The 16,587-nt window shown below is 39.4% G+C and overlaps 1 protein-coding gene across 2 annotated transcripts in view; it reads left to right on the top strand.

Annotated features, from left to right (window-relative positions):
- The window catches only part of LOC134349392 (lysine-specific demethylase 3B-like), a 130,421-nt gene that overhangs the window by 42,641 nt on the left and 71,193 nt on the right, over positions 1 to 16,587 (top strand). For both annotated transcript variants that reach the window (XM_063053623.1, XM_063053622.1), the window contains exon 9: positions 10,249 to 10,367. In XM_063053623.1, coding sequence (XP_062909693.1) covers positions 10,249 to 10,367 — 119 coding nt within the window. The remainder of the gene's footprint in view (positions 1 to 10,248; positions 10,368 to 16,587) is intronic.

The following is a 16,587-nucleotide window of genomic DNA, read 5'->3' as shown; positions in this document are numbered from 1 at the left end:
AGCAATGATCTTGCATTTCTCAAATATTCTGCATATTTTTCTGGTGGAGAGTTCAAGTTTGTTCCCACAGCTTTAGTTGTCAGATTCACTTTACTTATTATTTTTATTCCTTTTTGTTTCCTCTTCTGCTATTACATTTCCAGGGCTTTCAAATGTGTCCAATACAAAATGCTTTTTCATTTTAATACTACCACTAATGGCAGCAATTGTGTAACATCCATTAATTATTGTACCAACTGGCCATAATTGATAAGGGTTCCTACAGCTATAAGAAATTCCCATTGTCTCCATGAAAATCCAGCACACCAAAAGTAATTGGGGAATCTGTGTAGATGTTAGCTGATCTTTAGTCTGTCATCTTACAGGCTTCATTCAGAGCTTTCAGTTCTGCCTGTTGTGCGGAGGTGCCAAGATTCAAAGCACATTTATTATCAAAGAAGGTATAAATTATACACCTTGAAGTTTGCCTGCTTACAGGCAGCTGGGAGCTATATTTCCTGACGCCGGCACTTCGTTTTCAGAGACAGTAAATCTATTCAGCCATTCTAACTCCTTCAACCATCGAGGATCCATCTGTGAACAGAGTCAAATCTGGGTTCCGTGAGGACATTTCTTGTGGTGGCTTGCATCTTCTTAGCATGTTATTATACTTGCACAACCACGGTCGTAATCTGGACTCACTTGCTGGGTGAAGATATTGGGTGCCTCAAGAATAGTGGACCATCTGGGCCAACAAGCAGCTGTTACTTGGGAAGCCCTATTCATTGTCAGAATGTGTATAAGGTGAAGACATCAGACATTCAAGTCTTGATTGAACACAGTACTGGAAACAGCATGATTACCAGGTACATTGCTTGCAATGCTCGCTAACAAGAACCCCATCCTAGTGCTACATTATCCAATTTGTCAAAACAATATCCAACAGGATGCTGTTCGTCTCCCATGTGTCAAGTTGAGACTGCTGTTACGGGCCTGCATTTCTCATTGATATTCAGAGCAAACGGTTTACCCATGTTGGAGTCCTAATGATGATGCTGTGCATGATATTGTCTGTAGAATTTGAAACACTTCAATTGTTCTTCAGTGAGAGTCATAGGGTCATCTGAATACTTGTTGCCCTTCAAATTGTTGAGTGGTTATGTAATTTCACAGTATGAATTGACCCATGTTCAATTGCAGTTACCCAGAAGTGATTAGGGTGACCAGTGACCAGTCATCTGGAACTTGACTGTTCCAGATGTTTTTATTGATTTGATAGCCTTCATGCAGCCCTTGATGATTTCCTGTTTACCTTGAGGAATTCTTTGTCCCAAGTAAATTACTTGGGTTTTTATTGCAATTGTGCCTTGTCCAAGCTTGCTTTATGGCCCTTGTTGGATAAGTAATCGCATTAATGGATAGTATATCACATTAATGCTGGTCTACAGTGCAAGTTGCAATCAGGACATCATCCACATATTTCTGATGGTTTAATCAAGTAAGTCTCTCCGAAGTTTTCTTGGGGCTAAATGGTAGATGTTTAGGCTGTTGTGGAACCCTTCTGGTAGTCTTGTCCATTGGTATTGTTGTCCATTGACTGTGAAAGCCAACCATAGTTGGCATTCAGGTGCTAGGAGTATAGACCAGAACCAATTGGCCCTGTCAGTAACTGTAATCCACTTATGTGACCAGTTTATTGCATTGAAAATGGCTGATGGTTTGCCAGTAGAAGGGTTAACTTGTCAGTACTTTGATTGATAGCCCTATAATCCGTTGTTAGTCTTCAGGTGCCATTTGCTTTCATAATAGGCCAAGCTGTGAGTTTTGACAAAAATTCTGTACATTAGGGGAGGAGAAGATGGCGCGACGCAGCTTGCAGCAGCCACTCCAGTGAATGATATCTGTTATCTGTCAAGTAGGGTGCCGTGCACAATCCTGATTTGATGGAGACAGACATGAGAGCACGGAGGAACATCTGGTGAAACTTCTGAAATGCCTGTCTCGCTGCCGCTACTACTGTGTGATCCAGAATCTCCGGAGGGGAAGGCCCCGAGTTCTCGGCTTTGCTTGTTGCTTAGCGGTCAGGGCGGGGTTGAAGCGCTCGGCAGAGATGGTTGCTCAGTGTCGGAGGGCTGGTCGGAGGCTCGAAGTTTTCGGATGGACTCAGAGTCGGCTGCGGTCGGGTGCTTCCAATGCATCGGCAAGTTTGCGGCGCTTGGAGACGGAGAGTTTCTCCCTTCTACCGTCTGTGTGAGATGATAGGGCTATCGGGACTTGAGACTTTTTTTTTTACTGTGGCCATGGTCTGCTCTTTATCAAATTACAGTATTGCTTTGCACTGTTGTAACTATATGCTATATTTATGTGGTTTTGTCAGTCTTAGTCTTGGTTTGTCCTGTGTTTCTGTGATGTCTTTCTGGAAGAACATTGTATCATTTTTTAATGCATGCATTTCTAAATAATAAACGAGGACTGAGTGTCCTCATAATCTAATCTAATCTAAAATTCCTCATTTCTTCAAACATTCTGCTAACAAGATACTACTTAGTACATGGGAGCTCCATTTCTAGCAGGCCACAGTTATTTTTGTCTTTTGACTATATTGGGTGATTTGTTCAGTCAGATTTGACCAACTGCAAAAAGTTCCAGGTAACTTCGCCCTTCACAAACTCAAGGGTGGAGTTTGGAGTAAACGTTACATCCATTCCAAGGAGAAGTTGTGAGATGTCTCCCACCTGAAATCATATTTTTTGTAGATGAGGACCAAGCAGTACTTCAGCTGGTTTGTTTTGGTTGGAACAAATTCCTATGCTCCACCATCATAAACACATTTGTGAATATTGGTCAGTGGTACTTTAGACTTTTGGTCAAGATGCTACTGAGCTGCAGTCTCCCTGGAGTTTGTGGCTCAAACTTAATTGTGTTTTAGGTTCATAGGGATGGTTTTAGGGACAGGAGAGGAGTTGGAGGTCATGTTAAGAGTTTGGGGACAGGGATGCAAAGGAGTGAGAGGTCAGGTTCAAGTCTAGTCCTTCACTCTGTTAGAAGGCCTGCGAAGTGCACTTGTGACAAAAGTACATGGCATGGATGGATGCTGGGTTGGCAAGCGAAGTGGATGAAGATCGCCGAGGTGAGGTCTCATGGCCCCCCCCCCATCCCCACATCAGCAAGTCCCCTCAGTCATTAGGTCCTGCAATTGGAAATCCATGCGGGCAGAAGCACAAGGGTCGGTGACTCCCCAGCTATGCAAGTCAGCGAGTCTGGAGTTTGGGTACTGTCATCAGTGAGTCCGGAGTTCAGGGTCCTGTCATTGGCAAGTCCACCAGAGGCCCAGAGGTGGCCTGTTCTGGGGTTGGAGGACTGTCTATGTGGGTGGGAGGGAGAAAAGGGGCTTGTTTTGCTGGTGTTCTGTTGTTGCTTGTGTTGTTTTGTTGAACATTGTAGAAAAGCAATGTTGGTGTCAGAATGTGTGGTGTCACTTGTGGGCCTCCCCCAGCACATCCTTAAGTTGTTTTGGTTGTTAATGTAAATGACGCCTTTCACAACATGTTTCAATGTACATGTAATAAATAAATCTGTTTCTGGTTATACACACTAGCTTATCTCCTGTATCTAATAAGAATTCAGCACATCTATTTTAAATTGGTAGTGTCAATAGACAATCAGTTTCTTTTTGCACCCTAAGGCAAGGAAGGGCTGCAGGAAGGAGTTAGTCATTTTTTGACTTTGAAATTATTTGATTACGTCAGAGTGTTGCTTTTATTAATCAGCAGTTATTTACTAAAACCATACATCAGGTCACAGTTTTCCAATATTGGTGGAGCAGATGCTTGAGCCTGTTTCTGTTGACCTTTGTTTCCTGGCTTACCCATTTTACCACATTAGTGACATGCTTCTTCAGGGACTTAGTTCTTTTTTTCTTTAGTCAGTGGGTAGTTCCACCTGTAAACTTCCTTGTCTTGTTCCACTTGTGTAGCAGTACCAACAGACTCACTGTATAAAGTTTTAAATTCATTCTGACCATTCTGGCAATGTCTGGTTTCAGGCCATCGATAAAGGTTGACTTCAGTGGACCAGAATCAGACCCCTCTGTCATCTTAGTTTTATATTGGTACTCCTGAATAGTTCAACCACACTGTTTTGAAGCATTCCTCATTTTCAAGGACGCCCTCAAAATACTTTTGCTTGTAACTGACTACCTTTCTCCAGTGTGTTTGTGTTGGGGTCTGTTCATTCAATTACAGCTTAATGGCATTCTAATCACCTGCTGATTTTACATATCATCCCCATGTCATTACCAATTCTATATGTCAGCTTTTTGACTTGACGAGAAGACAACATAGTGACTAAAATATGGATGCTATCATAGAGGTGCAGGTTATATATATTCTCAATATGCAGAAGTTCAACCCAGGTCCTCAGACCTTTTTTAGGATTTGGAATCTCTTTGGACCACCTCTCAATGTTCTCAGGTACAGCAGATTGATGAGAAAAAAAACTCCTCTTCTTTCATAATATCCGTTGCCATTTCTGTGAGAGTCGGTAGGCTTGTAAAAGATGTCAGGGGATAGTCTGTCTCCAGAGATGGAAACGGAGATTGAGAAAGGGAACGGAGAACCATCAGAGATGGACCAAGTAAATTTGAGGTCAGGGTGAAAGTTGGAGACAAAGTCAATGATATTGACAAGCTCAGCATGAGTACAGGAAGCAGCATGAGTACAGTTGTCAGTGTAGCAGAAGATAGGTTGGAGAGCATTACCAGTGTAAGCATAGAAATGGGCTGTTCCATGTAACCAATGAAAAGACAGACATAGGTGGAGCCTTGCGAGTGCCAACACCTACACCTTTGGTGTGGAGAAAATGGGAAGAGCTGAAGGAGAAACTGTTGGGTAAGAATTAGTTCGGACAGACAGAGGAGGGTGGTGATGGAGGGGAGCTGCTTTCTCACTTGTTCAACTAACACATAGATTTGTTCTTTAGATTTTTGTGTGTTGGCTTTTTGTCACAGTTCTCCTTTTCCTTTTTCACTTGTCCAGTTGACGTATACACCTGATCTTTTTATTTCTTTTACAGTCCAAAGATCATGCTGGTTTTCTGACTGAACATGTTCTCTCTTTCTTGATTGTACTACAACTGCTAATGTCCATCCAGTTTTCTCCTTTTTCTCAGGCATTCTCTGGATCTTACCCCTTTCCCTTTAGATTCCATTAGACTCAGCACAGATGATATAGTTTGTTCTGATTTCTTCACTAATCTTTTTTGGTTGGAGTACTTAAATAAGAACTCAAAAACCTTCAGTTATCTGTCGATACATAACAACTGAATGTTCAGTTCTTTTTTCTGTAGTAGGTTTCTTCTCTAATTTGGCAATAGCGTGGATTCTTTGACTATAAATAAAGCAATTACAGTGCATATAAAAAGTATTCATCCCCTTTGGAAGCTTTCATATTTTATAGTTTTACAACATTGAATCACAGTGGATGTAATTTGACTTTATTTTGACACTGATAAACAGAAAAATATTCTTTCACGTCAAAGTGAAAACTGATCTCTACAAAGTAATCTAAATTAATTATAAATATAAAAAACAAAATAGTTGATTGCATAAGTATTCACCACTTTCAAGCCAGTACTTAGTGGATGCACCTTTGGCAGCAATTACAGCTTTGAGTCTGTGTGGATAGGTCTCTATCAGCTTTGCACATATGGACACTGCAAATTTTCCCCATTCTTTGCAAAACTGCTCAAGCTCTGTCAGATTGCATAGGGATTGTAAGTGAACAGCCTTTTTCAACTCCAGCCACAAATTCTCAATTGGGTTGAGGTCTAGACTCTGACTTGACCACTCCAGGACATTAACTTTGTTTTTAAGCCATTCCTGTGTGGCTTTAGCCTTATGCTGGGAGTCACTGTCTTGCTGAAAAACAAATCTTCTCCCAAGTCGCAGTTCTCTTGCAGACTGCATCAGATTTCCCTCAGGATTTTCCTGTATTTTGCTGCATTCATCTTACCCTCTACCTTCACAAGCCTTCCAGGATCTGCTACAGTGAGGCATCCTCACAGCATGATGCAGCCGCTACCATGCCTTACAGTACATGGTAGGGATGGCATGTTTTTGATGATGTGCGGTGTTTGGCTTACGCTAAATATAGCGCTTAGTCTAATGGACAAAAAGCTCAAGTTTGGTTTCATCAGACCATAGAACCTTCTTCCAGCTAACTTCAGAGTCTCCCACGTGCCTCTGGCAAATTCCAGCCGAGATTTCATATGAATTTTTTTCAACAGTGGGCTTTCTCTTTGCCACTTTCCAATAAAGCTGCAATTGGTGAAGCACCCAGGCAACAGTTGTGTGTGCAGTCTCTCCCATCTCAGCCACTGAAACGTGCAACTCCTCCAAAGTTGTCATCGGTCTCTTGGTGGCCTCCTTTACTAATCCCCTTCTTGCATGGTCACTCAGTTTTTGAGACTGGCCTGCTCTAGACAGATTTACAGCTGTGTCATATTCTTTCCATTTCTTGATGATTGACTTAACTGTACTCCAAGGAATGTTCAGTGACTTGGAAATTTTCTTGTATCCATCTCCTGACTTGTGCTTTTCAATAACCTTTTCACAGAGTTACTTGGAATGTTCTTTTGTCTACATGGTGTAGCTTTTGCCAGGATACTGACTCACCAGCAGTTGGACCTTCCAGACACAGGTGTATTTTACTACAATTATTTGAAACATGTTGACTGCACACAGGTCTCCAAAACTGATCTCCATGTAATTAATTATGTGACTTCTAAAAGCAATCGGCTTCACCAGTGATGATATGGTGTGTTATATTAATGGGGTGGGGGGGAATGAATACTTATACAATCAATTATTTTGTTTTATATTTGTAATTAATTTAAACACTTTGTAGAGATGTGTTTTCATTTTGATATGTAAGATTTTTTTCTGTTGATCAGTGTCAAAAAAGCTAAATTAAATCCATTGTGATTCAGCGTTGTAAAACAGTAAAATATTAAAACTTCCAAGTGAGTTTTTAATAGGAACTGTAGTTGCCTGCTTACTGGAACTCCCTCAGCCTGCGTCATGAGATTATGCAACTGAAATTCAAAAGGACCATTCACAGCAAACTAGGTTACACAACATCAGATATTAATAAATAGGTTATGCATATGCAACTAGTATGACTTAATTTCAGTTCTTAAAGGATAGACTGGAGTATCCTTGGGGTTTAGCTTCATTCTTAGTTTTTCATTAAATAGTGTATTTAAGTAAGAGCTTGGTGTTTTTTGACAATAAGGGAAATAAGGAGAAAGGTCATACATCCCGTTAATATACCTTGAATGCATTTTGTGTTTTAAAAATCTGTCTGCCTCTGTAAATACATTCAGGCAATTGGCCTGCACCAGCACCTCTGATGGACCATACTCCTTGAGTGAAAAAAATTATTCTTGACTCAGTCCAATATATTTTATCATGTATCCTGAGGCATCAAACCCTTATTTTGAATTTCTCCCCACTCTTACCCCAACATTCTTCCACATTCAGTCTCTTTATTTGCATAGCAATTTTCCCATGCTCTAGTAAGATCAGGTTTGGCCAACACAATTTTTTCTCGCACAATACTGATCATCCTAGAAATCACAATTCTCTCCCTTTATGGAAAACTTGATGTTTCCTTGGGTGAGAAAACCAGAACTACACACTTCAGTCTTGCAACTTGCCTTGTTCCTTACATTTAAACCTCATTCAGACCAGCATACCATTGCCTTGTTCACTGTTTGCAACATTTACATGTTTGCTTTCAGTAACTGGTGTAAAGGGGCACCTTGAATTTTTTTGTAGATCAGCATTCCCAATCTGCCTTTTTACCTCTGGATTCACATTTATCCACTTTCTACTGCCTTGTATTTACTCATTCATCTTGTTTAAATCACCTTGAAACTCTCTGCACCCTCGACATAACTCACAATCTCACAGTTTTTATATTGCTGGCAAGAATAGAAATATTACCTTCTTTGTCCTCGCCAAAATCATTGCTGTATATCATGAGTAGTTGTGTTTTGTATGATCAACCTGAAAATGCCACATTTATTCTTCCTGTTGCCTATCTCCTGTCTATCAACCAATTTTTTATCTGTTATATTAACCCCAGTCCCAAATGCTTTAATTCTGCACATTGATCTCTTAAATGAGACTTAATCAGAGTTCTTTTGAAAATTTAAATACACCATATCTATTAATTTTCCTCTGCCCTTTCTGCCGATCACATCTCAACCAAAACACCACCAGGTTTGACTTGCATGTTTTCTTCTGTGTTGAATTTGTCTCATCAAGTTCAACACGGAACATCTGGACTTGTGTACCATTAGAAGATATGCAGTGTGAGTGATTATTTTGGGCATTTGTATTATGATTGCAAGACACTGTTGAACGTTGATAATATAGAATACTGTAAGGCTTGACCTGAAACAGCAGTTTGTGGGCCATGGCAATCAAAGCTCAAGTTGGGCATGGCACCTGATGATGATGACTACACTGTCTAATCCCTTTTTAACATGCTCCTTAAAACTTAATTTGCCCAAATATTTGATGATTTATCTAAAAATCTCATTGTAGAGCTCACTATCAATTCTTAAGAATTCTATAGATTTTTTTTCCCAAGTTGTTGTCCTATAAAATGATATTGGCAGATTAGATAATTGAAAAATTTTTTGCAATTTAACTCATCAGGAACCTTGTCTGAATAACTGAAGTGTGTCGGTACATGGGCAAGAATGAATTCTGAAAATAGACTATATTGCCAAAGTGTGAATGGAAAATTCATTTAATGTCTCCTTTCTGAGCTTTCACTACTTAAGCCAACTGGATTCTTCTCCAACCCCTTCACTGATAGTACCAAATACTAAGAACCACAATGAAATAAATGAAAGCTGCAGTTATGCTTTTTCGGTTACTAAAGTACTTTGGTCAGGTCACTACATCCTAGAGTTCTGAAAGAGGTAGCTGAAGAGATTGTGGAGGCATCTCTAGATTCTGGAATGTGTCTGGAGGACTGGAAAATTGAAAATGTCACTCCAGTCTTTAAGGGAAGAATGGAAAAGACAAGAAATTATGGGTTAATAAACCGGACATGACTTAGGAATGCACAGTTCCCCTTAAGGAAACCATGCTGACTTCAGCTTATTTTATCATGTCCCTCCAAGTATCCCGAAAAGCTCATCCTTAATCCCAATTTGAGGATGAGACTTTTGGGGTACTTGGGAGCTCATTAGCCTGAGGATGGTAAATCTGTGGAATTCATTGCCACTGATGGCTGTGGAGGCCAAGTCATTTGGTATATTTGAAGAGGATGCACGTAGGTGCTTGATTAGTAAGGGAGTCAAAGGATATGGGAAAAGGCAGGAAAATGAAGTAGGGAGAAAAAAATAAATCAACCATGATCAAATGGCCTAATTCTTCTATATCTGTGGAATGTATGCCACCCCCAGCACACCCTCGTTGGTTGTTAATGCAACAATGCATTTCACTGTTTCAGTGTACACGTGACAAATAATCTTAAATGTTTTATGGTCAAGAAGCTGTATTATCAATGAGGAAAAAATGTCTTTTTAATCTGGGTTTTCAATTGAATTTCAATTGAATAGTATAGAAGACTAATTGTGAAGGTGGTGGAAGTGTTTGCTAAAGCAGCCACTTGACTCAATTTAGGTTCTACTGTAAAGAATAGTAAACAATATTTTCAGTATATTGGATTTAAGCCAGTTGACTGGTACCTTGTAATCAGTATTGGACCCTAACATCAGTAATTATGTTATCAGTCAAATCTAAAATTGGAATGATATTTAATTAGACAATTTGCTATGCAAGCAGTTGAAATATCAATCAAGACTCTTTGTGGAGGATGGCAGGCTGAAATTTTGGCTTATAATGTTCCTGGTTTACTGCAGCAGTGGTTTCTTGAAATAGGTGGTATCGCAAGAACCAACATAAAATATCTTTAACTATAATGAACGCAGTTTCTTTCAAAAAAAAATTTATCCTATCCTGTGGGAATAGGGTTTGTATTTCCGGACAATTTAACAAGGGTAGATAAAAGTTCATAATAGATCATACTAGGAGTGCAAGATATAGTACAGGGCAAAATCCAAGTCCATCTCAGTCAAGTGAGGTTATGGGCCTCAAATAAAAAAGGAAAATTTGGAGATATTTTCAGAAAAGTTCATAAGATTGAAAGGTATAAAAATTTCTTTGTTAAATTTCAAACTTTATTTCAGGGAAGTAAAAGCCTGCAGGCATCCAGTTCAGCTGCACTTGGATCAGAAAATTCTTTGGGAAATGCTTCATTGGAGTCTTCAACAGGGCAGCAGACAGTGGCATGCAGTACTGCTAAGGGGTAAGGAAAACCTCCTATTAGATACAGTTTTGTTTTGAGCTTGTTGATGTTCTTTCCTTTATGGTGTGTGCTACGTTCTTTTGTAGTTCTCTTCTAATTTTATAAATTGAACAGCAACATTTCTTTATTGTGTGGGAGCAAAGCAGAACATCATTGGGAAACCCATATGATCAGAGGGTGAGTTTTCAAATGTAACAAGGACAACACTGAATATCAGAACTAAATGTGGGCAACTGAAGGTGAAGCAGTTTCACTGCTCGGGCTAGGGCTTCTCTCTTTGGAGCAGAGCAGAATGAGAGGTGACCTGATGAGGTGTACAAGATGATAAGAGGCATAGATAGACAGCCAGGGTGGAAATGGGTAATAGAAGAAGCCATACTTTTAAGGTGATTGGAAGAATGTATCAAGGAGATATTGGAGGTATAATTATTTTTACACAGAGTGGTTGAAGCCTGAACACACTGCCAGGAGTGGTGGTAGAGGCAGCTACATAAGGAACGTTTAAGAGTCTCTTGGGTAGGTACATGGATACAGGATAAATGGAGGGCTATGTGATAGGGAAGGGTTATATTGATCTTAAAGGTTGGCATGGCCTCTTGGGCTGAAGAGCATGTAGTCTGCAATTCTGTTCTCTGTTCTATGTACCTGCACCACCACTGCTGTTCCAATTATGGTTGATTTTTCATTAAAATTACTATATCCAAGTAAAAAGGTTTTGTTAAAACATTTCCAGTAATATGTAGAAAAGGTAGGGAAGAATAGCTAACAATTAATCAGTGGGAGGAACTAAAATGGTCAAGCAGTATCTGTGTGGTAGACGAGGGGGGGAAGGAAGGTCTTGATGCAGGGTTTTGACCTGAAACGTTGGCAATTCTACCTCTTCCTCCCCCCCCCCCCCACTGAGTTCTTTAAGCAGTTTATTTTCTTGCTACAGATTCCTGTAACTCCATTCTCTTGTCTCCAAGGACAGGGAAGAGTTTGATACACACTATTGCTTTTTAATTTCACTGATCCTCACATTTCTTTGTTTTGTAATTTATTTTTTATTGAAGTTCATCATCAAACAAAACTTTCCATAAGATGTATTTCAGATACTGTACATATATATCATATAGTCATATTTGTCACAAATCTCCACATAATATTTATCTGAGGTACATACTTATAGAAAGGAGAGGAAAGAAAGAACAAACAAAAGAAGAAAACTATGTACAAAGTAGGGAGTGATTTTTTAACAACATATTCATTGACTTGTGAGAATAAAATCAGGCCTATGAGGTGTTATGTAGTTAAACCATTTTTTCCAGTATGAACAAAATTATTCCAACTTACGATTAACAGATGCTGTTATCTTCTTCATTTTGTAAATGTCCATTGTAATTTCCATCCATACATTTAAAGTTGGGCTCTCCTGTGATAACCATTTCCTGGTAAGGGTCTTTTTACCAGCCACCAGCAGTACATTCATTAAATATTTATCTCTTTTCAACCATTTTTGAAGTATATACCTAAAATATATGGTTTTTGGTTGGGCGCTGGACGCTTGGACAGATTTGGCAGGGGGCGGGCGCCCGGCGCTCGGCCAGGAGCCGTGGTCAAGTGGTTGACGACTTGAGCCAGCTCCCCCACCGGACTTTGTCAGGTCTTGTTTTTATTAGTCCTGCTGGGTGTCGTCACACCTTCCTCACCAGACTAAGGGCGGATGAGCTCCTTGTGAGCCAACGGCCATCTTCCGTGGAAGAGATTAAAGTCTCACCACGTATCTACGAATCATATGCTAGTTAGAAGAGACATGATGAACTTTGGCGCTGCACCGTGTGCCTGGACCTGCCTAAGGCCTCCGCCTAAGGAAGGGCCAAGCTCGAAGAAGCGGCCACGGCTGGAGGCCGACACGGCCTCGGGCTTGAGTTCGGTGGGGTGGCGGCGGGCGGTGCCAAGGCGGCCAGCGAAAACAAACTGGTGGAGAGGCTGTACTGGGTGCTGTCGCAAGATCGAAGAAGATGGAGGTGCATAGCAGCCAACCCCAGACTCTATCAGACATGTATTTGCCTTGGTTATGTTTTTAACCGTCCTATTAACATACTGTTGCATCTGTAAATACTGGTAAAAGTCTTGTTTTTCTAGTAAGTGTTTCTCTTTGAGCATTTCAAAACTGAGCAGTGTTCCTTCTTTCATTATATTGCAAAGAACTGTTATTCCTTTAGCTGTCCAGTCTTTAAATCTAGCATCCAGTTTATTTGGCATAAAATCCAAGTCATATGCACACCATTTAAGAATTGCAGTGTCTCTCTCTAGTTTACATTCTTTTATAATAGTTTTCCATATTTTAAGAGTCCATTTCACCCACAGGTTATCAATAGTATTTATGTAACTTTGTAGGTTGTTATCAGCCAAAATTGCCTGTATGGGGATGGAAAGTATCCTCCCCTCAATCTTTTTCCATTGAGCATATCACAGCTCTCAACTGTGCTGCAAAATAATAATCTCTAAGAGAAGGTAGGCCCCATCCCCCCTTTTCCTTGGCTAATTGCAAAGTTTTGAGATGAACCCTAGGCCTTTTACCTTTTTCATATATATCTTGATAGCATCTTGTTCCATTCATTGAATTGATTTTGGTTAATCTCTATTGGTAGGATCTGAAAGAGATATAGTAGTCTGGGCAGTATATTCATTTTAATAGATTCAATCCTTGAACTGAGACCAAGAAAAGGAATTAGGATCCATTTTGTTTTATCTTCCTTAATTTTTTTATATATAGGCAGATAATTGCATTCTGAAATATTTGACAGACTCTGTTTGCCATGCCCAAGGATATCTACTTTCAATTTCTCCTGGTGGGCTATAGTTATATGAAAGTAGTTGGGTTTTATCTATGTTCATCTTGTATCCTGATAATTGGCCATGTTGTTCAAAGGATTGCATCAATTTAGGTAAAAAGTATGTTGGTTGCCCTAGATAGATCAAAATGTCATCCGCGTAACAGGCCAATTTATGCTCTGTCCCTTTAATAGTAATTCCCTTGATATCTTCATTTTGTCTGATGTATTGAGCTAATGGTTCCAGATATAATGCGAAGAGTAGTGGTGACCATGCACAACCCTGTCTTGTGCCCCTTTTCTAGGGTAAAACTATTAGATAATTATCCATTGATTTTAATCTTGGCAGTTGGATTGTCATATAATGCTTGTATAGTTTTAATAATTGTGTCATGTAGACCAAATCTATGTAAAACTCTGTATAGAAAATTCCAATTAACTGAATCAAATGCCCTTTCTGCATCCACGCTTATCACTATTGCTTCAAATTCATTTTTTTGTATATGATCCATAATGTGAAGTGTCCTTCGTATATTGTCTTGTGTTTGGCGTTGTATAAAACCTGTCTGATCATTGTGTATCAGTGTGGGTAGAAACTCTTCTAATCCTTTAGCCATGATGGAGGTAAATAATCTATAATCCACATTAAGAGCAGATATTGCTCTAAATGACCCACATTCCATTTTATCCTTGCCTTCTTTCGGTATAGCTGAGATTATCGCCTCCTTTCAGCTGGGTGGCATTTGCGCCTTTTTTTTTAGAGCCCAGTTCAGTATGGGGAGTAAAACAGGAACTAACTCACTTCTAAACTCTTTATACCACTCTGCCATATATCTATCTGATCCTGGTGACTTGCTTAATTTAAGCCTACTAATTGCAGTTTTTAGTTCAGCTTCATTTATGTTAGCAGTCATCATTCTATTTTGTTCTTTGCTTTAAGTGGGTAATTCTAAAGAATTCAGAAAGGTGTCAATTTGGGTTATGTTTCAGCCTTGAACTTTGGAATATAGAGTTTTGTAAAACATTTCAAAAGCTTCTTGAATTTCACTTAGCTTACTTTTTTTTTATCACTTTTGTTCTTGGATTCCTAATTCTGTGAATTGTATTTTCTGCTATTTTTTTCAGTTTCCCACCAGTATTTTCATAGATTTAGATCCACTTTCATAGTGTCTCTGTTTCAGAAACATTAAATTTTTTCTAATTTCTTGTGTAGCCAAACTATTAATTTCATTCCTAATTTTTTAAATTTCCTCTAGTGTATCCTGTGCCAAACTCAATTTGTGTTTTTTTTAGTTCCTTCAGCTTATTTTGTAATTCCTCTAATGTTTTATTCCTTTTTTTCTTATATGAAGATATCGCTGTGATTTTCCCTTTAGGTGGGGAAAAAGGAGTGAATGAATGAATAAAGTAAATTGAGTAATATAACATCCAGATTATAATACATATTTCTTGAGATAGGTATATCACCGTCTATTTTTGCTTCCATTTAGTTTATCAGCACTTTTAAAGTTAGCCAAACATTATGGCTCTTCTGGAGGAGGTGAGGGCTGTCTTCGGAGAACCCACAGTCTCTTTCTAATATCCTTCTCTCGTTCTCCTCCCGTCGCCTGCTTTCTCGGTTCTCTTACTATTTCGCCAACAGATTGGGATAACTACTCAGCCAAACTTTCCCTTGGTTTGACCACGCTGACGGGCAGTCCTCTGTTGTTCATGTCTGTAGTCGCCTCTTCCACTGTCTAATATAGTTGTATCTCCCCTTCGTAAAATACTCTGTTTAGCAAGGTACGGGGTTTGGAATTTAATCTTTTCTTGCTTTAATGTTCGTTTCGCTTCGGAATATCCCTTCCGTTTCTGTAAGACTGCCGGGGGGGGGGGTAATCATGATCAAAATATATTAACTTCCTGTTCCAAAACACCCTCTTCTTACCCCAGGCCCTTTGTAGAATCTCTGCCTTGCTCTTGAATCGAAGGAATTTAAGTACTATTGAGCGCGGCTTACTTCCTCTGTCTCCGGAGGGCCGCGGGACGAGCAAATGATGTATCCTCTCAATTTCAATCTCCATAGTTGGGGGAATCTCCAGCGCCTCCCGCAGCAACTTTTCTACAAAATCCATCATCGACAACCCCTCCGCTCCTTCGGGAACATTATAAATCCTGATATTTTTCCATCGTGATCTTCCCTCCTGGTCAAGCAATTTACTTTCCTGTTGATTTAATATTTTTATCGTCTTACTTAGTATCTGTTCCACGTTCTGCACGCGATCTTCCACCTTCTCAATTTGAGTCTCTGCCACCGCTATTTTCTGATTGACGTTGGCTAGCTCAGACTTCATATAATTTAGTTGCTGTTTTATATCTTTTTGGACCTCCCTTATCTCTTCCCGAATCCTTATCGTATTTGCCGCTTCGCCTGCACTTTTCCCTGCGTTAGCTTCGGCACCACGAGCACATGTAGGAGAGCCGCGAGTTGCTCCTTTCTCTTCCATAGACTCCGCAGTGATGCTTTTTTTTATCTCCATTCTTTTTCCCCATTCTTGCCCCCCTTATCAATTCAGATATTTTTGAAAGATCTTGTATTTGATGGATTAACGGGGGAAAATATGCGTTTTTCCGGAGGAGCTGTTGATTTAAGCTGCTATTCTGGACGATGACGTCACCGGAACCCTTCCTTGATCCTCACATTTCTTTTGTCTGCCTATTATGCTACAGAAAGTGGCTGAGTCTTTAGAGTTTTTTTATTCAAACGATGAGACCACCCACTGTACTGTATTTGTGCTTCCTGCCACCAGAGGTGATAAAAGCCCTCTGGAATAACAAAAGTAGGATGTGTTCACTGATATCTTTTATGCTTTCCCCATATTGTTCTGGAACTTGCTGTTGCTGCAAAATTGAAAACAAGCCTTAAAGATAAAATATCGTGATTTATTGTGAGTTGTTCAGTTCTTTTTTTTAAACATAGAAGTATTTTTAAACTCCTCTTTATAACTTCAAGCTGAGAATTCATATTCCATGTGGTGGCCCGCTGAGCCCACTTGAAGGAGGCTAGAACAAAATATCGAGAGCATGTAAAAGCTGGGCATTTTATGCAGTAAACATTACTTTAAGTCCATTTTTGTCAAAAATAGTTGTCTAAAAAGATGGTTTGTTTATTCGTATTTTCATGGTGTTTTGATTTTCTGATGAGAGTGAATGAGTAAATCATTTAGATTTGGTTTACTTTGCTGCTGCTGCTTAAAATCTCTGAAACAATTTTTCTCTGAGAATCATGCTATTCTGTTGCTACTGAAGTGATCAGGTACTAATTATTTATGAGATGTTAGTAAACTTGATTTTGTTACACGCCTAAACTGCAAATTTGAGTAAATCTTGCAGAATATTTTAGTCTGACTTAATGAAATCAATAA

The sequence above is a fragment of the Mobula hypostoma genome, chromosome 7 (assembly GCF_963921235.1).
Source record: "Mobula hypostoma chromosome 7, sMobHyp1.1, whole genome shotgun sequence".
NCBI classification, from domain to species: domain Eukaryota; kingdom Metazoa; phylum Chordata; class Chondrichthyes; order Myliobatiformes; family Myliobatidae; genus Mobula; species Mobula hypostoma.
This window is presented reverse-complemented; position numbering and strand designations above follow the sequence as displayed.